Source organism: Rhinoraja longicauda, chromosome 19, assembly GCF_053455715.1.
Source record: "Rhinoraja longicauda isolate Sanriku21f chromosome 19, sRhiLon1.1, whole genome shotgun sequence".
Taxonomy (NCBI): Eukaryota; Metazoa; Chordata; class Chondrichthyes; order Rajiformes; family Arhynchobatidae; genus Rhinoraja; species Rhinoraja longicauda.
The window spans coordinates 10,339,842-10,361,297 of NC_135971.1; the positions used below are offsets into that span (position 1 = coordinate 10,339,842).

Sequence of the window (21,456 nt, forward strand, 5' to 3'; positions counted from 1 at the left end):
TAATAACTCAGGTTGGTCATCATTTGTCATCAGTATCAAATCTGAAAAACATTTGGATAGCAGTAACAGGATCGTTCTGAGTGAACAGGGATTTACGAAGGGGAAATCATGCTTGACTAATCTTCTGGAATTTTTTGAGGATGTAATGAGGAAAATGGACAAGGGAGAGCCAGTGGATGTAGTGTACCTGGACTTTAAGAAAGCCTTTGATAAGGTCCCACGTAGGAGATTAGTGGGCAAGATTCGAGCACATGGTATTGGTGGCAGGTTGCTGACCTGGATAGAAAATTGGTTGGCAGACGGGAAACAAAGAGTCGGGATAAATGGGTCTCTTTCAGAATGGCAGGCAGTGACTAGTGGGGTATCGCAAGGCTCGGTGCTGGGACCGCAGCTATTTACAATATACATTAATGACTTACATGAAGGGATTAAAAGTACCATTAGCAGATTTGCGGATGACATAAAGCTGGGTGGCAGTGTGAACTGTGAGGAGGATGCTATGAGGATGCAAGGTGACTTGGACAGGTTGTGTGAGTGGGCGGATGCATGGCAGATGCAATTTAATGTGGATAAATGTGAGGTTATCCACTTTGGTGGTAACAACAGGAAGGCAGATTATTATCTGTATGGTGTCAAGTTAGGAAATGGGGAAGTACAAAGAGATCTGGGTGTCCTTGTTCATCAGTCACTTAAAGCTGGCATGCAGGTACAGCAGGCAGTGAAGAAAGCTAATGGAATGTTGGCCTTTGTGACAAGTGGAGTTGAGTATAGGAGCAAAGAGGTCCTTCTACAGTTGTACAGGACCCTAATGAGACCGCACCTGGAGTACTGTGAGCAGTTTTGGTCTCCAGATTTGAGGAAGGACATTCTTGCCATTGAGGGCGTGCAGCGTCGGTTCACTAGGTTAACTCCCGGAAAGGCGGGACTGTCGTATGTTGAAAGACTGGAGCGACTACGCTTGTATACTCTGGAATTTAGAAGGATGAGAGGGGATCTTATTGAAACATGTAGGATTATTAAGGGGTTGGACACGTTAGAAGCAGGTAACATGTTCCCAATGTTGGGGGAGTCCAGAACCAGGGGCCACAGTTTAAGAATAAGGGGTAAGACATTTAGAACGGAGGGGAGGAAAAACTATTTCAGTCAGAGAGTTATAAATCTGTGGATTTCTCTGCCTCAGAAAGCATTGGAGGCCAATTCTCTGGATGCTTTCAAGAGAGCGGGAGATAGAGCTCTTAATGATAGCGGAGTCAGGGCGTATGGGGAGAAGGCAGGAACGGGGTACTGGTTGTGACTGATCAGCCATGAACACATTGAATGGCGGTGCTGGCTCGAGGGGCCGAATGGCCTACTCCTGTACCTATTGTCAATTGAAATGCAAGGTTTGTTTCACCTTGCAGATGCTGCCTGACCCGCTGAGTTTTGGGGGCAATTTCTGCCTTTATTACACATTTTAAGCCATGCATGTTGTTAGGGTCGCAGGTGTGGTAACAGGCACAAAAGTCACTTATTAAATCAGATTCCCGCTGTTTCTGCAATTGTCAAAGTTACAGCTGGTCTGTGGTCGCACCGCGTGGCGTTGCTGCCATCTAGTGGCGGGACCAAGAAATGACGCGGTTAACGTGTTGAAATGAACGGAGCGATAGCTCTGATTCCACTTGCTGTTTATTTCTCTCTTCTCACATTTACATTCCCCCTGGTTTTATTTCCGCGCTCACTGGGGTTTTTACGACGTGGAATTTGGGGATTAAATGGGAGTCGTTCAGCGCCGACCTGTTGTACTCCGGGTTTCTGCCCCACAGCCCCTGAGCCCCGCTCCTAACGCCGGTCCCGGGACCCGACCCTTTTAGACACCCGGAGCGGAACCGGAGCAGATTCTCAGCCAGTGGTCTTCCTCCCAAGACCAGAAGAAAGGATAAAGTTTCTCCGTGAATTTATTCCCAGTGAAGGTGTGGAGATGGGACTTGGTGTCCGCGTCGTAAAATGAAACTGTTCCGGACTCGTAACTGAGATAAACTCCCACCCTCCCGGGGATGGGACGGGTGGGGAGACGGGATGGAGGGTCGGTATCTGCTTCAAACTCATCATCCCACCAACTGATGCTCCAGACTCCAGTCTCCGGGGTCAGCTCGTCCTCTCTCTTCCTCTCCACAGACTCTGCGGCGACTCCCAGACACCAGCTTGGACTCCCCGCCACCTCCACCTCCCAGTAATTTCTCCCCGATGTGAATCCCTCCGATCCCAGCACACACTCACTGCCTGTAAACCTCTTCCCGGTGTCAGGGGGACTCCTCCGGGTCCGGGTCCATCTCATCCTCTTCCGATCCTCAGACACCTCGAGCTCCGAATGCGCTGTTTCCACATCCAGGCTGACGGAGACTGGGGGGAGAAGCAGAGAATCAGAGAGTCCCCGGGGGTCGGGGGAAGACTCGGGCAGCGCGGCCCCGGGACCGGGGGAGAGGCCGCTCGGCCTCAGGCACAGGCGGGCGGACAACTGATACCCTGCCCGGGGTTTCACCCACAACCTCATCGAGTGGAGAACAGGCACCTTTGAGGAGACTGGTGTGAGGGGTAATTGGAGGTGGTTAAAGAGGAGGTAGAGATGTGGGATGGAGTTGCCGTGATCACACTGAACGGGAGTGGACTGGACGGGCGAGGCAATCTGCTACTGGTTACTTGGTTTATTTATTGGAGGGTGGGTTTGATGCGTCTGTGCAACCAAGAACACTCTGATCTCGTTGTGAACCAATATATGAACTTCACTGAGGGACTTGACAATATTCCGCATGTAAGGCTGGTCCAGAAAGCGAAGGCAGGTGGGATACAAGAGGAGTTGGTAAAATGGACCCATAATTGGCTTGGTGATTGGAGGTGGAAGGTAGCGGTAGGAGGGTGATTTTTCTGCCTGGAGGTCTGTGACTGGTGGTGTGTATCACAGATCGCTGCTGCAACCATTGTTGTTTATTATATATTTTCGTGGCCTGGATCTGAATGTAGGAGGTGTGTAAAGTACGTTTATGGGGAATGGGAAATGTTATGGGTTGCGAGGAAGTCTGTCAAAGTTTGCAGAAAGATCTAGGCTAGATCATCAAAACATTATTTTCATGCGGGGATACAAATTCTGGAGGACACAGTTTTCTTCACACAAAGAGCTGTTAAGAGGTATCAGTTTTACCTCGTTTGATGATATCAGATGTTTCGCTCAATGCCATGTTGTAGAAAAAGGTGTGATCAAACTTTTCATTTGGCAACTTGCCTCTGACCACCAACATTGGTTTGGCTTCATCACTGAACCTGCAAATATTTAACAGCTGGTTATAAACGGAGCATTTGAGCTGTTCTTATAAAATATACATTGTTTCAGTTAAAAGCATGTCCTACCATGTCTTGCGACCAGCTACCTCCTGAAATAAATAAAACACAAATGTCAATAGACTGAGATGGATCGTCATGATCCCGACAGCGGGTATTTCGCCAAATTGCTACACAATAACTCACTGATAATTCCCATTTCCAAACTCTTTGCCTGTGCCACACAGACAGGAAGTGGATATTCTGGTAGAGACACCAAACACAGGGCAAAGCATTAGGAATGTTGATTAAAATAGGCGCGATCATGCAACCTACGAGTCAGACCGGTCAGAGAAAATGGGCTGGAATATTTTAGGATCAGCGTAGGATTTAAATGGGTGGGGGATGGAAATATTATCACTACTTGTGGGGGGAACAAAAATCAAAGCTGAAATGTAAGATGACCTTTTGCTAAATTCCATAAGAAATGCAGTAAACAGAACATGGAACTCACAGGACGGCCTGAAGACAATATTGCAGATAAATTTAAGTTGAAGTTAGATAAATACATGAGGATTCCTGGAATTTGGGGCATTGCTGTAGGATGTGGTGAGTAGTTGGAACAGACGGAACATTGACCCAGTTCTGAATTACTGGTAAATGCGGCATTTATTTCAGAAAATTTAACCCACCATTTTGTGCCTGTGCACTTTCACTTCACCAAACTGTAGTGTAACCCCTCACCTTCAGAAATATCACGCCGTCCTTGTGATCTATCTGTTCCTGTAACTTTGAGAGTTCCTCCTGAATGGACTTTAAATTCTCTTGAATCTCTTGAAGATTTTTCTGCATTGTTTTTACAATCGTCTTCTCTTCCTCCCGGATCTCTCCCAGTAAGCACTGCTCTTTCTCAGTGAGAATCTGGTGCAGTTCAGCAAACTGGGATGTGATCTGTGACTGAAGTTTGTGTGACTCTTCCTGTCAGATGAAAGATGATAATATATATGTTATATCATTCTGAGCGCAGAATATGCCATTTGGTCCATCATGTTCATGCTGGGCTTCATATGTATCTACACAAATCCCATTTACATTTATTTAAACCATAGCTTTCATTACCTTGGCAATTAAAGAGCCCATCATGATAATTCTGGAATATTTTGTGAAAGTAATGTACAAGCACATCATTCCCATTTCCCCAATTCAATTATCTGCAACATGTTCCATTTAATTTCTCCATTAACCCTCACTGGACAGAACCAGGTCACCAGAACTATCAGACAGCAGCACCACTTAGAATGTCAGACTTTACAGAGTCATACAGCAAGGGGTCATACCGACCAAGATGCCCCATCTGCACTATACCTTTTAAATGTTGTTTTGGTACCTGACTCAACGACCTCATCTAGCAGCTCTTTCCATGTACACACTACCAAATTTGTCCTTCATGTTCATTTGAAATCTTTTCCCTCTCACCTAAAACCTACACCCTCACTTTCCAGATCCTCCTACTAAGACTGACCATCCAACGTATCATTCCGTTTCGTGGTATTATACACTTGCCACAGTCCATTCTTCAGACTACTGCACTCCAGGGAGTAAAGTCCTTGGCTGCTCAACCTCTCCCAAGAGTTTTGGCCCTCGACTACTGAGCTCTATAGAGGTGCCAAATTATTACACACATCGCAAGATGAAATGTACACAAGAACATTAAATCGACAGTACAAACCTGAACTTCAGAAAAGCTCTCTTTCTGTTCCTCCTCCGTTCGCCAGATCTCTGATTCTTTGTTTCTGAGAGATTCGAAGGTAGATTTCACCTGACCCTAGGGTTGGGTTTTAAATCAGAGAATAAAATTGTCAGAAAATAAACAAGACGTGACATAATGAAGTGATCAGAATCGGTTTGCTTTTACCTTGTAGATTTCAACAGCTTCTTCTATCAGCATGAAGCTGTGAGACGTGTGTTCCCGCGCAGCTGCACAAACCACACAGATCAGTTTCTTGTCCGTTTCACAAAACAGCTTCAGTTCTTGCTGATGTTTCTCGCAGTGAAGTTTACTTCCCTTTGTCCGATTCAGGCTCAGTTTTCGAGCTTTCTCAGCCAGTCTCGCCAAGGCCCGACTCACCCTGAGGGTGCGTTCTTCAAACTCCTCTCTACATTCCGGGCAGGAGTTTCTCTCCTCCCTGTCCCATCTCTGTGTGATACAGGGGCGGCAGAAGTAGTGGCCACACTCCAGTGCCACCGGATCGGTGAAGAAATCCATGCACATGGGACAAACTGCCTCCTCGGTCCAACTCTCGACCTGGTCTTTCGCAGCCATTGTAACTCCGCCTCTTCCTGGTTCAGTGTTTTCCACTGCGCGCGCTGCCGTCTCCGGCAATGACCTTATTTGGCTGCAAGTGTTCAGTGTGAAGGTGTCCTGGCCAATTTCAACTAATCACTCGAGGGAGGGGTCACTTAGATATTAAACCGGCCTGAATATAGACGAAAGCGGAGAGATTGCCCTGGGATTGTCTAAGGCAGGACAGAAAGGGACAGGGACCAGCGCTAAGGAGGTGTAACTGAGGAGGCGTTGCACCTGTTGGGCAGTGGAACCCGCCGCCCGCATCTCCGTTCACAGCCCGGGATCAGGATGGAACGAGACTTCTACCCGGTCTCAGAGGGTCGTCGGGCATAGGACCCGAGGGCCACAATCATGGCGACCACTTTTAAGAAATTGAACATACGCACCTGCGGCCCCAACAAGGGTGGAGTGGGGGGTTCCCCCGCTGTCAACCACAGGGCAAAGTGGTTCACGGGTTCCTCTCAACCACCACCTCCCTGTCAATGAAAACCTGCCACTGTTGAAGGTGTAGGAAATGCAGTCGCCAATTTGCAGAAAGGACAACTCAAAAACAACGTTCAAAAGATTAAGGGGTGGTAGCGATAGAGTTGCTGCCTCATATCGTCAGAGATTAGTCAAAAGGCCGAATGGCCTACTCCTGCAATTATTTTCTACGTTTCGCCGTTTCTATGGAGACGTTTTTGAGAGTGAATCCATTCATCTGGGATGGAGCAAGATTTCCATGAACTGGGTCAATGGGCGGATTAACGGCTGATTTATTTGACTCGGATAAAGGTGATGCAAGTTGGTAAGACAGGCCAGGGCAGTTTATCTGTCTGTCTGTCTGTCGTAAGAATATAACTGCAGATGCTGGTACAAATCGAAGGTATTTATTCACAAAGTCCTGGAGTAACTCAGCAGGTCAGGCAGCATCTCAGGAGAAAAGGAATGGGAGACGTTTCGGGTCGAGACCCTTCTTCAGACTGATGTGGGGGGGGGAGACCATCTATCCATCTATCTATCTATCTATCTATCTATCTATCTATCTATCTATCTATCTATCTATCTATCTATCTATCTATCTATCTATCTATCTATCTATCTATCTATCTATCTATCTGTCTGTCTATCTATCTATCTATCTATCTATCTATCTATCTATCTATCTATCTATCTATCTATAAATCTATCTATCTATCTATCTATCTATCTATCTATCTATCTATCTATCTATCTATCTATCTATCTATCTATCTATCTATCTATCTATCTATCTATCTATCTATCTATCTATCTATCTATCTATCTATCTATATATCTATCTATCTATCTCTCTATCTCTATCTCTATCTCTATGTCTGAGAGTGGGGGTGGGTGTAAGGGGAACAGTGGGGCTCAGGGAAGTGTGGAGAGTAGGAGTGTAGGGTGGGAGGAGCAGATAGTGGGGGTGTGGATGGAGAGTGGGACTGGGGAGGGGGCAGCGTGGGTGGTGGGGGGAAGATAGAGTGGGGGTGGGAGGGAAGGGGGAAAGTGGGGGTCAGGGAAGAGTGGGGGGAGGGAAAGGGGGGAAGGTGGGTGGGGGGGAAGGGGACAGTGAGAGTGAAAGGGGAGGAGGGGCTGTGGCAGGAGGGGGATGCTGGGGGGAGAGAGGAGGTGTGGGGGGAAGGGGGGGGTGGTGGTGGTGGGAAGAGAGTGGGGTGGGGGAAGGGGACAGTGGGGGTGGGGAAGAGGGGACAATGCGGGTGGGGAAGCGGGGACAGTGGGGGTGGGGGGAAGGGGACAGTGGGGGTGGGGAAAAGGGGACAGTGGGGGTGGGGGGGGACAGTGGGAATGGGGGTGGGGCGAGTGTGTGGAGGGGAGGGTGGGGATAGGAGGGGCTGAGGGTGGGGGGAGGAGAGAAGCGGGAGATGGGGAGGAGGGGTGGAGGAGAGAGGGGTGATGGGGAGAGTGAGAGTGTGGCTGGGGAGGAGAGAATGGGGGAAGGGGGAGGAGCAGAGAGTAGGGGTGGGAGGGAGAGTGGGACTGGGGAGGGGGACAGTGTGGGAGGAGGGTGGTGGTGGGGTGAAGAGAGAGCGGGGGTGGTGGGGAAGGGGGACAGTGGGGGTCAGGGAAGAGGGGAGAGTGCGGGGAGGTTGGGAGGAGCAGAGAGTGAGGGTGGGAGGGAGTGTGGGACTGAGGAGGGGGACAGCGGGGGAAGGGGGATAGTGGTGGGGGGAAGAGAGAGCGGGGGTGGGGGAAGGAGGACAGTTGGTGTCAGGGAAGAGTTTGGGGCGGGGAAGAGGGGAGAGTGGGGGGGGGGAGTGGGGGTGGGGGAAAGGGGGAAGGTGGACAGTGAGAATGGGGGTGGAGCGAATGGGTGGAGGCGAGGGTGTGGGTAGGAGGGGGTGACGGTGGGGGGAGGAGTAGAGCGGGGGAGGCGGGGTGGAGGAGAGAGGAGTGGGGGAGAGAGAGTGGGGCTGGGGGAGGAGAGAATATGGGTGTGGGGAGGATGTGGGGGGGAGAGTGGGGGAAAGGGGGGTGGGGGCGTGAGAGTGGGACAGGGGGAGAATATAATGGAGGGGAGGGGGAAGGGGGAGGAGCAGAGAGTAGGGGTGGGAGGGAGAGTGGGACTGGGGAGGGGGACAGTGGGGGAGGAGGGGATGGGGGGGAGAGAATGGGGGGAGAGAAGGAGTGAGTGGGGGAAAGGGGGGTGGTGGTTAATGGGGGGTGGGGAGAGTGGGGGTGGAAGGGAGACCGGGGTGGGGAGGAGGGAAGATTGGGGGTGGGGAGGAGGGGGGTGGGGAGAAAGAGACAGCAGGGGTGGGGGAGGTGGGGGGGGTGAGAGAGTGTGGGTGGGGGGAAAGGGGCGGTGGGGGTCAGGGAAGATGGGAGAGAGGGGGGTGGAGAGGGGGGGATAAGGGGGATTGAGTAGGGGGTTGAGGGTGCTACACCAATACAGGAGAGACTTTGGATCCAGAGCTCCTCGGTCACACACCCTCCCCTTCAATGTACACCCTCTACGAGGAACTTGGTCTCCCACCTGTCTTTTAATGACAATTAAAAATTCATACCCACTTACATTATTATATATTAATAGGTTCGTGCAATAGACAAATGAAATACCCTCTGGTTGAATTTGGATAATTTGCACGACTAGTAAGGTTCACAAGAACCAAATAGAAAGTTTGTGTTTATTAGAACATGTGCTTGGTGCTTCTCGACCCGAAACGCCACCCATTCCTTCTCTCCAGAGATGCTGCCTGTCCCGCTGAGTTACTCCTGCATTTTGTGTCTACCTTCGATTTCAACCAGCATCTGCAGGTCTTTCCAACACATCAACACAAATCTGTTCGGATAGTATAACTTGCTTTTAAAGTCTGTGTGTCAATGTTCCGGTCTGCAAATCGATTCTCCATTCTTGTTACAATTACTGGCTGCACTTCAATGCGATTTACGCCCGCAAAGCACTCTGGGGTCTCCTAAAAGAGATGCGAGGACATTGTATAAATGTTAGCGGGTTGTAACGCTGTAATGCTGAGAACTATATGCTACAATACAATACAATACAATATATCTTTATTGTCATTGTACAGGGAGTGGTACAACGAGATTGGGAATGCGCCTTCCACACGATGCAATAAATTAATTAGCTAATCAGTATAAATTTAGACAACCCAATGAAACAAAATTAGAAACAGTTTTAAAACAGAATAAAGTGCAAGTAGATCTGTGCCGGTTCGCTGTGCGATGTGACCACCCGGCTCAGCAGGACCGGTTCATGGCAGCTATGGCCCTGGGGATGAAGCTGTTCCTGAGTCCGGAGGTGCGGGCGTAGAAGGCCTTATAGCGTCTGCCCGGTGGTTGAAGTTCGAACAGACTATTGCAGGGGTGTGAGGAGACTTTGTGGATGCTGGTGGCTTTTCTGAGGCATCGTGTGTTGTAGATGCCCTCCAAGGCTGGTAGCTGTGTTCCGATAGTCCTCAGAGCTCTATGGACTACCCGCTGAAGAGCACATTTTAACTTACCGTTTCCCTATCTATTGTACTTGTGTTTGACTTGACACATTTATCTTTGGTATTATCTAATTTGACTGGATAGTGTGCAAAAGTAAATCATTGTACACGTGAAAATAATAAACCTACACCGGTTTGGGACTGGAGACACTGCGGCTGGTGGGGACGGGTGGAGGGGACGGGTGGGGGGGTTGAGTGCCGGGGGTGGGAGGCGGGCGGGTTGAGGTGGGCGGGGGTTTCACACCCTCCGTTGTTTATGTTCTGCCCCCGTGTTGTCCGTGATCCGTAGGGCCGCCGAGTAATGATGGTGGCCTCACTCACAGAGACTTTTGGACATTCTGTGAAGAAAGTCACAGATTTGGAATATAAATCGATAATTATTTAACTGGTTTAGACGACAAATTCACTGCACTGCCCCATGACAAACGCTGCCGTGGCTGGCGGGGTGTTCCAGTGATTACAGCTGCCGCCAGCGAGATGCAACGACCAGGGTTCGATCCTGGCCTCCGGTTCTGCCTGTGTGGACTTTGTTCATTCAACCCGTCACCGCGTGCTTTTCCCGCGGGTGCTCCGGTTTCCTGCCACTTCCCGAGGGAGTGAGGGGCTCTCGGTGAACCGGCTGCTTGATGTGACCCCAGTGTAGGTTAGTGTGGGGGTGGAGGCAAGGGGGAATAGGGTAGGGTGAGGGGAGGGGGAGGGGTGATGGTACGAGTGCGAGAAATGAATGCAGGCAGTGGGGCTGATGGGAATACAGTGATTGGCGGCAGAGAGTTGACTCACAAGAGCCAGGAGTTGCTGGAATCTGGAACAAAATTTTAAAAATCCGCTCGACTCAACGGGTGAGGCAGCATCTGTGGAGACATGGATGTTTCACGTTTCCATTCGTGATCCTCGGGCTTGATGGACGATTGGCTTCCCGTCTATTAAATCGTGCGTAAAAAAGAACGATCCTTTACAGAATTTCATTTTCAGAACTTGAATTTTCCCTTCAACCGCGCGGCCGCTGGTATGACTTGGTACATCTAGATTGTGCACGTGTACAGTATCATTTGAATGGACAGCACGCAGGCAAAGCTTTTCACTGTACCTCGGTACACGTGAAATCATAAACCAAACGAAACCACCATGTTGCAATCAACGTGTTCGTGAATGAATGACTGAGTGAATGAATAACTGAACGAATGAATGAACGAATGAATGAATGAGTGAGTGAGTGAATGAATGAATGAACGAATTAATTAATTAATGAACGAAGGAAGGAATGAATGAATGAATGAACGAATGAATGAAAGAGTGAGTGAATGAATGAACGAATGATACTTTATTATCACGTGTGACAGTGGGATTCTTTGTTTTGCATACACAAGTCTGCAAAGAGTCGCCACATAATGGGCGCCGATAGATATACAAAGTATTCCACTTAGTCCCCATTGGTCCCTCTGTTCTCGCAGACCCCCCCCCCCCCCCTCACCACGCCGGTCCCTCTGTTCTCGGTCGCGCGTCCAACTTCCTGCGCGCACACGAGCCCGGCGACCACATGGCGCCCTCTGCTGGTTTGTCCTCGACCGCCAACGCCCGTCCTCGACTTCGACCACCGGCCCCGTCCTCACCGCCTCTGGGTCCTCTCCTTGGCGCCTGCCGGGAGCTTCCCCAATGACTTTCCCCCTGTACCTCAGTACACGTGACAATAAACTACATCGCTGTGTAAAGTTACAATGTCCGGCCAGCCTTAATCCCGGTTTTAAGCATGACTATGAACTAAAGGGCCGTAATTCCATAGAAACTAGCGAACTCGAGGCAGAAACTGGCAGTCGGCGTGAGGTGTTGAAGCAGCGATTTATTTATTGAATGAGGAACCCACAGACACAAATTGAATTTACTCATACAATTACTCATAAGCGATAGGAGTAGAATTGGGCCATTCAACGCATGAAGTCTACACAGCCACTCAATCATGGTTGATCTATCTCTCCCTCCTAACCCCATTCTCCTGCCTTCTCCCCATATCCCCTGACACCTGTACTATTCAAGAATCTAGCTATCTCTGCCTTAAAAATATCCATTGAAATATCATCTCAGAAATATCATCTCAAATCCTCTAAAAATAAACTAGTCCGAGGAGCGAAGACCACAACGCTGCTGAGACACGCATCAAGTTCAAAGTGCTTGAAGGAACCACTCAGAGGATAATTAGGGATGTGCAGTAAGTGATTTACCTGCAGCGACAACCAACCCGTGAACACCGATCAAGATCATCCATTTAAAGTATTCCTCTAGAGGAAGATGGAGGAGTGTTTATGGAAGATGTTATCTTATTAACTGTTCAAGTTAATGAACAATTGACACTAGTAATTGTTTTAAATCAAATTTAGATATCCAGGCAGTTTGTGGCCTCCTCTGTTCTTTTCTCCGCAACAGATACATTTAATACCCTGTTGGTTAATTTCCATAATTTGCACGATCAGTAACATTCACAAGAACTGAATAGATAGATTGTGTTTTTGTTAGAATTATGTGCTTGGTGCTTCTAATAACCTGAATCTCTTTGGAGAGTATCGCTTGCTTTTAAACTCTGTTTGTGAATGTTCCTGCCTGAAAATTGACTGCTGCGTTTCAGTTGCCGTTCGTGGCTGAACTTCAAAGACATTTGCGCCTGTAAAGCACTCCAGGGTCTCCTAAATTAGATGCGAGGACATTGCGTAAATGTAAGCGGGTTGTTGCTGTACGCACTCGATCTTGGAAGGAATATTCCATTTCCGATCCGCAAACAGGGGTAGTGGAGAGACAAAGTAGCCGATGGCGTCCGCGGGCGTGGAGCGGACTTTGGACACTCACGTTTTCCCTGAAACCTAGACAGAGACGGCGAGAAAGCGAAGGGAAGAGTCGGGGCTCGAGCAGAGGAAAGTGGGAGCTGGTGGGAAACTGGCAGTGAGGGAGGTGAAGTGTTAATGCGGTGAACGAGAGCAGGAAGCAGCACCGATACAGGCATGATGTACCTGAGAGAGAGGTGAGGGAGATGAAGCGTTAAATGCTGAGGCTCTATATGGCGCTGGTCTGGCCGCATTTCAAATATCATGAGCAATTCTTGGCACCTTATCTGAGGAAGGATGTGCTGGCTCTGGAGAAGATCCAGAGGAAGTTTCCAAGGATACCAAGAATGAGTATTTATTCACAAAATGCTGGAGTAACTCAACAGGTCAGGCAGCATCTCCGGCGAGAAGGAATGGGCGACCATTCCTTCTCTCCCGAGATGCTGCCTGACCTGCTGAGATACTCCAGCATTTTGTGAATAAATACCTTCGATTTGTACCAGCATCTGCAGTTATTTTCTTATACTACCAGGAATGAGTAAGTTAACATATGATGAGCGTTTGGCGACACTGGGACTATGTTCGCTGGAGTTTAGAAGAATGAGGGGGGACCTCATTGAAACATACAGAATAGTGAAAGGCTTGGATAGAGTGGATGTGGAGAGGATGTTTCCACTAGTGGGAGAGTCTAGGACTAGAGGTCATAGCCTCAGAATTAAAAGACGTTCTTTTAGGAAGAACATGAGGAGGAACTTCTTTCGTCAACGGGTGGTGAATAGGTGGAATTCTTTGCCACAAAAGGCTGTGGAGCCCACAAGTCAGTTGATATATTTAAGGCAGAGACGGATAGATTCTTGATTAGTACGGGTGTCAGAGATTACGGGGAGATGGCAGGAGAATGGGGTTAGGAGGGAGAGATAGATCAGCCATGATTGAATGGCGGAGTGGACTTGATGGGCCGAATGGCCTAATTCTACTCCTATCACTTATGAACTTAATGCGGTGAACAAAAGCAGCAAGCAATAGACAATAGGTGCAGGAGTAGGCCATTCAGCCCTTCGAGCCAGCACTGCCATTCAATGCGATCATGGCTGATCACTCTCAATCAGTACCCCGTTCCTGCCTTCTCCCCATACCCCATCACTCCGCTATCCTTAAGAGCTCTATCCAGCTCTCTCTTGAAAGCATCCAACGAACTGGCCTCCACTGCCTTCTGAGGCAGAGAATTCCACACCTTCACCACTCTCTGACTGAAAAAGTTCTTCCTCATCTCCGTTCTAAATGGCCTACCCCTTATTCTTAAACTGTGGCCCTTTGTTCTGGACTCCCCCAACATTGGCAACATGTTTCCTGCCTCTAATGTGTCCAATCCCCTAATTATCTTTTATGTTTCAATAAGAAGCAGCAGCGATACAGACGTGATGTAACTGAGGGAGAGGTGGGGGAAGGGTCTGGCGGCGACTGAATGAAGAATGATCTATGTATCAACGTCGAACTACAATCTTTAGAACCCGGGGGAGCCCGGAGCTCAGGACCCGCCGCCCGCGGCCGCTGCTGAACCCGCGGGAAGGGCGATTGTTTCAATCTTTATATTTTCACAAAAGTAATTTCTGTTCCGTGGCCGGACGCGGTTAACGCGTTAAAATGAACGGATCGACACCTCTGATTCCACTTGCTGTTTATTTCTCTTTTCCCACATTTACATTCCCCCAGGTTTTATTTCTGCGCTCACTGGGGTTTTTACGACGTGGAATTTGGGGATTAAATGGGAGCCGTTCAACGCCGACCTGTTGTCCACCGGGTTTCTGCCCCACAGCCCCTGAGCCCCGCTCCTGACGCCGGTCCCGGGACCCGACCCTTTTACACACCTGGAGCGGAACCGGAGCAGATTCTCAGCCACTGGTCTTTCTCCCAAAGCCCGAAGAAAGGATAAAGTTTCTCCGTGAATTTATTCCCAGTGAAGGTGTGGAGATGGGACTTGGTGTCCGCGTCGTAAAATGAAACTGTCCCGGACTCGTAACTGAGATAAACTCCCACCCTCCCGGGGATGGGACGGGCGGGGAGACGGGATGGAGGGGAGGTGAGTGCAACAAACTTGTTACCCCAACGCCTGATGCTCCAGACTCCAGTCTCCGGGGTCAGTGCGACCCATTCCTTTCTCTCCACAGACTCTGCGGCGACTCCCAGACTCCAGCCTTCACTCCCCGCCACCTCCACCTCCACCTCCCAGTAATGTCTCCCCGATGTGAATCCCTCCGATCCCAGCACACACGCACTGTCTGTAAACCTCTTCCCGGTGTTAGGGAGACTCCTCCAGGTCCAGGTTCATCTCACCCTCTTCCGATCCTCAGACACCTCGAGCTCCGGATGCGCTGTTTCCACATCCAGGGTGACGGAGACTGGGGGGAGAAGCAGAGAATCAGAGAGTTCCCGGGGGTCGGGGGGAGACTCGGGCAGCGCGGCCCCGGGACCGGGAGAGAGGCCGCTCGGCCTCAGGCACAGGCGGGCGGACAACTGAAACCTTGCCCGGGGTTTCACCCACAACCACATCGGGTGGACAACAGACATCTTTACCGACGTTTTTATCCGGGGATGGAGAGGGGAATTTCATGAGGTGGAGGAGGGTGGACGGGGAGGACGAGTGCGGAGAGTGAGGGGGATTGCGGTGGGGATGGAGGAATGAAGCGGGTTGTTCAGATATGGAGGCAGATCGGAGCAAGAGGATATTGAGGTGAGTGGTCATTTGAGGTTGTTAAAGAGGAGTTAGAGGTGTGTGGTGGGGTCGTCATGATCACAGTGAAAGGGGGCAGACACGAGGGGCCAGATGTCCTGCTCCTGTGTTTTTTGAGTGGAGGGTGAGAAAAAGGGAAGGGTGGGTTTGTTAGTCAATTGGAGTGGGTGCAAAAGGGTTTACAACAACTTCATCAGGTCTGAAGGGCTGGGTTATCAGGTGAATTTGGACAGTCATAAGGTCATAATGTCATAAATGAAAGTATTCGAATGAGGCCATTCGGCCCATAAAGTCTACTCCACCGTTCAATCATGTCTGATCTATCTCTCGCTCCTAACCCCTTTCTCCTGCCTTCTCCCCATAACCTCTGACACAAACACTAATCCAGAATCCAGCTATCTCTGCATTAAAAATATCCACTGACTTGGCCTCCACAGCCTTCTGTGGCAAATGAATTCCACAAATTCACCACCCTCTGATTAAAAGCATTTCCCCTTATCTCCTTCCTAAAAGAACATCCTTTAATTCTGAGGTGATGATCTCCAGTCCTGGACTCTCTCACTAATGGAAACATCCTCTCCAAGTCCATTCTATCCAAGCCTTTCACTATACTGTATTTTTCAACGAGGCCCCGCCCTCATTCTTCTAAACTCCAGCGAGTACAGGCCCAATGCCGACAAACGCTCATCATAGGTTAATCTACTCATTCCTAAAACAGACTATTCGGACTGGGATATTTTTTCATGGGAGCCTGTCAGAGTGACATTATACATGTGTATAAGATGCACAGATAAGGTGATTAGTCACAATACTTTACCCAAGATCGGGGAGTCTAAACCTCGAGTGCATCAGTTTAAGGTGAGAGTGGAAACAATAGAAATGACCTGAGGAGCAGGTTTTTCAGTCAGTGGGTAGTGTAGATGTGGAACGATCTGACAGAGGAAGTGGGCGAGGCAGCTACAATTACAACAGTTTACAGAGAATTGGGTAGATACGTGGATAAGAAAGACTTGTAAGGATATGAGCCAGACTCAGGCAAGTGGTTGGGCAACTTGGTTGGCATGGTGTAGTCGAGTCAAAGGGCCTGTTGCTGTGCTACAAAGCTCTCTGACTCTGTGATGGTTCCCAGCAGATGAGCTTGGTGGGAGATCAAACCTTCAATTTCCCTTCAGTCCAAAATACCATTAACCTTTGCATCTTAGTATTACTTAAAGATAGACACAATCAAAGTTAGACACAAAATGCTGGAGTAACTCAGCGGGACAGGGAGCAGCTCTGGAGAGAAGGAATGGGTGACATTTCGGGTTGAGACCCTTCTTCAGACTGAAGAAGGGTCTTGACCTTAAACGTCAACCATTCCTTCTCTACAGAGATGCTGCCTGTCCCGCTGATTTACTCCAGCATTTTGTGTCTACTTTCGATTTAAACCTGCAACTGCAGTTCTTTCGTACACATGTTACGTAAAGATGTCAGAAACAAGAACAATGGAAAAGGTATTAGCTTTACCTTGCTTGAAGTCATCAGATGTTTCTTTAAATGCTGTGTTGAATGAAACAGGGCTATGAAACTTTTCAATTGGCAAGGCTTCATCTACCACCAACAGTGGTTTGGCTTCATCACGAACCCTGCGAATATTTAACAGCTGGTTATCAACTGAGCATTAGAAATGTTTTGAACTGTTCCACCAAAACTTACGACGTTTCCGTCAAGAGCATGTCCTACCTTCGCTTGCGACCAGCTTCCTCCTGAAAGAAATAAAAAACAAATCTCAATTGACTGAGATGGACCGTCCTCATCCCGACAGCGGGAATTTCTCCACATTTCTACAAACCTCTAATATTTCCCATTTCCCAACTCTTATCGCCGCTGTCATGCAGATAGAAAGTGGACATTACCGTTGAGACGTAGAACAATGGGGAAAAGCACAAGGATTGTTCATGAGAATTATATCATAACTGAGAGGATGGAACTCAATGGAAAGACTGGGCAGGTCGTGGGAGTTTATCTGGAGAGGATGTCAGGAATCATGAGAGAGGATTTAAGTTTTTTCGGTGGATTTAAATGGGTGAGGATGAAATAATATCTCTAATCGATGGGAGAGCAAAAACCAAAGCTGAAATGTAACGTGGTCTTCAACAAATTCCGAAAGGAATGCAGTCATGAGAACATGGACCTCACTTGCATTGGAAGGACTGAAGCCAACAGCAGAGATAAATTTAAGGGCGATTGGGATAAACACGTGAGCACTCCTGGAATTCGGGGTATTGTTACCGGGTGTGGTGAGTAGATGGCAGGGATGTTGAGTGGAGCAGAAATCCTGACTGGATAGGATGGGCCGAATGGCCTGTCTATGATGTAGAATGGGATGTCATTCTATGGTGAACAAAGGTGGGTAAAACAAACAGAGCAAATTCCCCCAAGGTGACCGCCCACTGCTGATGGGAACCGGATATAGATGATCAATCTGCTGTGTGTGTTCAATGTTAATCCCCACAATGTGGTCATGGCTGTTCTAGCCCAGGACTGAACTCCTCCGCTTTGTCCCATTCCCTTTCATATCAGTTCCCCGAATTTTCAAAAATGTATCTTCCTCTGGTATAAATAAGTCTAACAGGTTAAACCTCTCAGAGTGTCTGGGTTGGAAAGTCCCAGAGATTTACTGCCCTCTGTCCATTCATGGTCCTTGGGATCAGATATAGGATCACCCGTCATAGTTCTGAACTCCACAGACTACAAACACCTCTCTACATTCCGGCCAGGCAGTCCTGAGATCCCATAGATTATGTGGGAGGCCAATTAGTTTGGGGACAACAACAGCTGGAACAGGCACAACATTTACCCAGTTCTGAATTACTGGTAAATGCAGCATTTATTTCAGAAATATCCCCCACCATTTTGTGACTGCACTTTCACTTCGCCAGACTGTAGTGTCACCCCTCACCTTCAGAAATACCACACTGTCTTTTTGATCCATCTGTTGCTGCAACTTCAAGAGTTCCTCCTGAATAAATGTTAAATTCTCTTCGATCTCTCCAAGATTTTTCTTCATTCTATTCAGAATCCTCTTCTCTTCCTTCCGGATATCTGCCAGTACCCGCTGCTCTTTCCCAGTGAGAATCTGGTGCAGTTCAGCAAACTGGGATATGATCTTGGACTGAAGGTTGTGTGACTGTTCCTGTGAAATGAAAGGTGAAGATCAATATTTCATGTCACTGATTATGGTTCCTCGCGTCTTTACTGGTGACATTTGGCCTGTGCATTTATATTTGCTTTTTCAATTCACTAGTTTTTCTAAATGTTTCTAAAGTATCGTGAGGGTAATCTTACAACCCATCAATCCTCTATCCCTAATACAATTCCCAGCTGCCTATTCCTTCTCACGTGTCCATTAATTCCCATTTATCCGTCCACCACCCCCTAGTGAGGTGCCGCAAGGCTCATTGCTGGGACCGCAGTTATTTACAATATATCTTAACGATTTAAACGAGGAATTAAATGTAATATCTCCAAGTTTGCGGATGCCACAAAGCTGGGCGGCAGTGTGAGCTGCGAGGAGGATGATGTGAGGCTGCAGGGTGAGTTGGATAGGTTGGGTGAGTGGGCAGATGCATGGCAGATGCAGTAAAATATGGATAAATGTGGCGTTATCCACTTTGGTTGCAAGAACAAGAAGGCAGATTATTATCAGAATGGCGTCAGATTAGGAAAAGGGGAGGTGCAACGAGACCTGGGTGTCCTTGTACATCAGTGAATTAGCAATTAGGCTTGTATACACTGGAATTTAGAAGGATGAGGGGGGATCTTATTGAAACATATAAGATAATTAGGGGATTGGACACATTAGAGGCAGGAAACATGTTCCCAATGCTGGGGGAGTCCAGAACAAGGGGCCACAGTTTAAGAATAAGGGGTAGGCCATTTAGAACGAAGATGAGGAAGAACTTTTTCAGTCAGAGAGTGGTGAAGGTGTGGAATTCTCTGCCTCAGAAGGCAGTGGAGGCCAGTTCGTTGGATGCTTTCAAGAGAGAGCTGGATAGAGCTCTTAAGGATAGCGGAGTGAAGGGGGTATGGGGAGAAGGCAGGAACGGGGTACTGATTGAGAGTGATCAGCCATGATCGCATTGAATGGCGGTGCTGGCTCGAAGGGCTGAATGGCCTACTCCTGCACCTATTGTCTATTGTCTATTGTCAATGAAAGTAAGCATGCAGGTAGAGCAGGCAGTGAAGAAAACTAATGGCATGTTGGCTTTCATTGTGAGAGGATTTGAGTTTAAGAGTAAGGAGGTCCTACTGCAGTTGTGCAGGGTCCTGTTGAGACCACACCTGGAGTATTGTGTGCAGTTTTGGTCTCCTAAATTAAGGAAGGACATTCTTGCTATTGATGGAGTGCAGTGTGTGTTCATCAGGTTAATTACCAGGATGGCAGGACTGACACATAATGAAAGAATTGGTCGACTGGGCTTGTATTCACTGGAACTTCGAAGGATGAGGGGGGATCTTATAGAAACATGTAAAATTCTTTGGGGATTGGAGGCTAGATGCAGGAAAAAAATTCCCGATGTTGGGGGAATCCAGAACCAGGGGTTATAGTTTAAGAATAAGGGGTAGGCCAAGAACATATTGAATGTTGGTGCTGGCTCGAAGGGCCGCATGGCCTACTCCTGCACCTATTTTTCTATTTTTTGTTTAGGACTGATATAATAATAATAATAATATATTCCTTTATTCGTCCCACACGGGGGAAATTTACAATGAGATGAGGAAAAAAAATTCACCCAAAGAGTTGTGAATGTATGGAATTCTCTGCCTCAGAAGGCAGTGGAGGCCAATTCACTGGTTGTTTTCAAGAGTTAGATGTAACTGTTACGGCTAATTGAATCAAGTGCTATGGGGAAAAACAGGAACGAAGTACTGAATTTGGATGATCAGCCATGATCATACTGAATACCGGTGATGGCTTGATGGGCCATATGGCCTACTCCTGCACCTATTTTCTATGCAGCACCCGAGGTCAGGATCGAACCCGCTCGCCAGAACTAGGAGACAGCAGCACTACTTGTGTCACTGAGCTGCCCTGTTATTACACGATTCACAGGGATAAAACCTGTAGAAGATCAGGAAATCAGAACTTAAAACCCTCACCAGAACTCCAGAAATCTTCTCTTTCTGTTGCTGCTCCATTTGCTGGATCTCTGATGTATCTTTTGTGAGAGACTGGATGGAAGATTTCACCTGATCCTGGAACAGTGTTTGAGAATCAGAAAAATAAATGGTTGAACAGTAAAAATGGAATTAAAATGATGTGATTAAAATCGGTTCGCTTTTACCTTGTGGTTTTCAACAGCTTCTTTAACCGGCATGAAGCTGTGAGACTTGTGTTCCCGCCCAGCTGCACAAACCACACAGATCAGCTTCTTATCTGTTTCACAAAACAGCTTCAGTTCTTCCTGATGTTCCTCGCAGTGAAGTTTACTTTCCTTCTCTGTCCGATTCAGGCTCAGTGTTCGAGCTTTCTCAGCCAGTCTCGCCAAGGCCCGATTCACCCTGAGGGTGCGGTCTGTAAACACCTCTCTACATTCCGGGCAGGAGTTTCTCCCCTCCCTGTCCCATCTCTGTGTGATACAGGGGCGGCAGAAGTTGTGCCCACACTCCAGTGACACCGGATCGGTGAAGAAATCCAGGCAGATGGGACAAACTGCCTCCTCGGTCCAACTCTCGACCTGGTCTTTCGAAGCCATTTTAACTCCGCCTCTTCCTGGTTCAAAACGCATTCCCTTTCGCGCAGCTGCTGATCAAAGATACTAGAGGAGCCTTAAACCGCAGTCGGTCATGGCGACATTTTAGTCGGCAGAAACATACAGATTTAAAAATTAAAAAAAACTAAAATCTGTGAATTGATAGATGAGATATATTCAGCATTTTTATGGCATCATCACACATACTTATGTGTACTAGGCTTATACTAGCTGGAATTTAGAAGACTGGGGGGGATCTTATAGAAACATATAAAATTCTTAGGGGTTGGAGAGGCTAGATGCGGGAAGATTGTTCCCGATGTTGGGGAAGTCCTGAACCAGGGGCCACAGCTTAAGGATAAGGGGGAAGTCTTTTAGGACCGAGATGAGAAAACATTTCTTCACACTGAGAGTGGTGAGTCTGTGGAATTCTCTGCCACAGAAGTTTAGTTGAGGCCAGTTCCTTGGCTATATTTAAGAGGGAGTTAGATGTGGCCCTTGTGGCTAAAGGGATCAGGGGGTATGGAAAGAAGGCAGGTATAGGTTACTGAGCTGGATGATCAGCCATGAT

The 21,456-nt window shown here is 48.1% G+C and overlaps 2 protein-coding genes across 2 annotated transcripts; both read right to left on the minus strand.

Annotated features, from left to right (window-relative positions):
- Nucleotides 1–1,659: 1,659 nt before the first annotated feature.
- LOC144603108 (E3 ubiquitin-protein ligase TRIM39-like) lies at nt 1,660–3,369 on the minus strand. The gene is made up of 2 exons (XM_078416251.1): nt 3,176–3,369; nt 1,660–2,379 (listed from the first exon to the last, which is right to left on the minus strand). The coding sequence occupies exons 1-2, from the start codon at nt 3,270–3,272 to the stop codon at nt 1,847–1,849; spliced, it is 630 nt and encodes a 209-aa protein (XP_078272377.1). The 5' UTR covers nt 3,273–3,369; the 3' UTR covers nt 1,660–1,846.
- An 8-nt stretch (nt 3,370–3,377) lies between these two features.
- Nucleotides 3,378–20,888, minus strand: LOC144602821 (nuclear factor 7, brain-like). Its single transcript, XM_078415942.1, has 4 exons — nt 20,478–20,888; nt 5,021–5,116; nt 4,036–4,269; nt 3,378–3,404 (listed from the first exon to the last, which is right to left on the minus strand). Exons 1-4 carry the CDS (start codon nt 20,886–20,888, stop codon nt 3,378–3,380), a joined length of 768 nt encoding a protein of 255 aa, XP_078272068.1.
- Between the last annotated feature and the right edge of the window lie 568 nt (nt 20,889–21,456).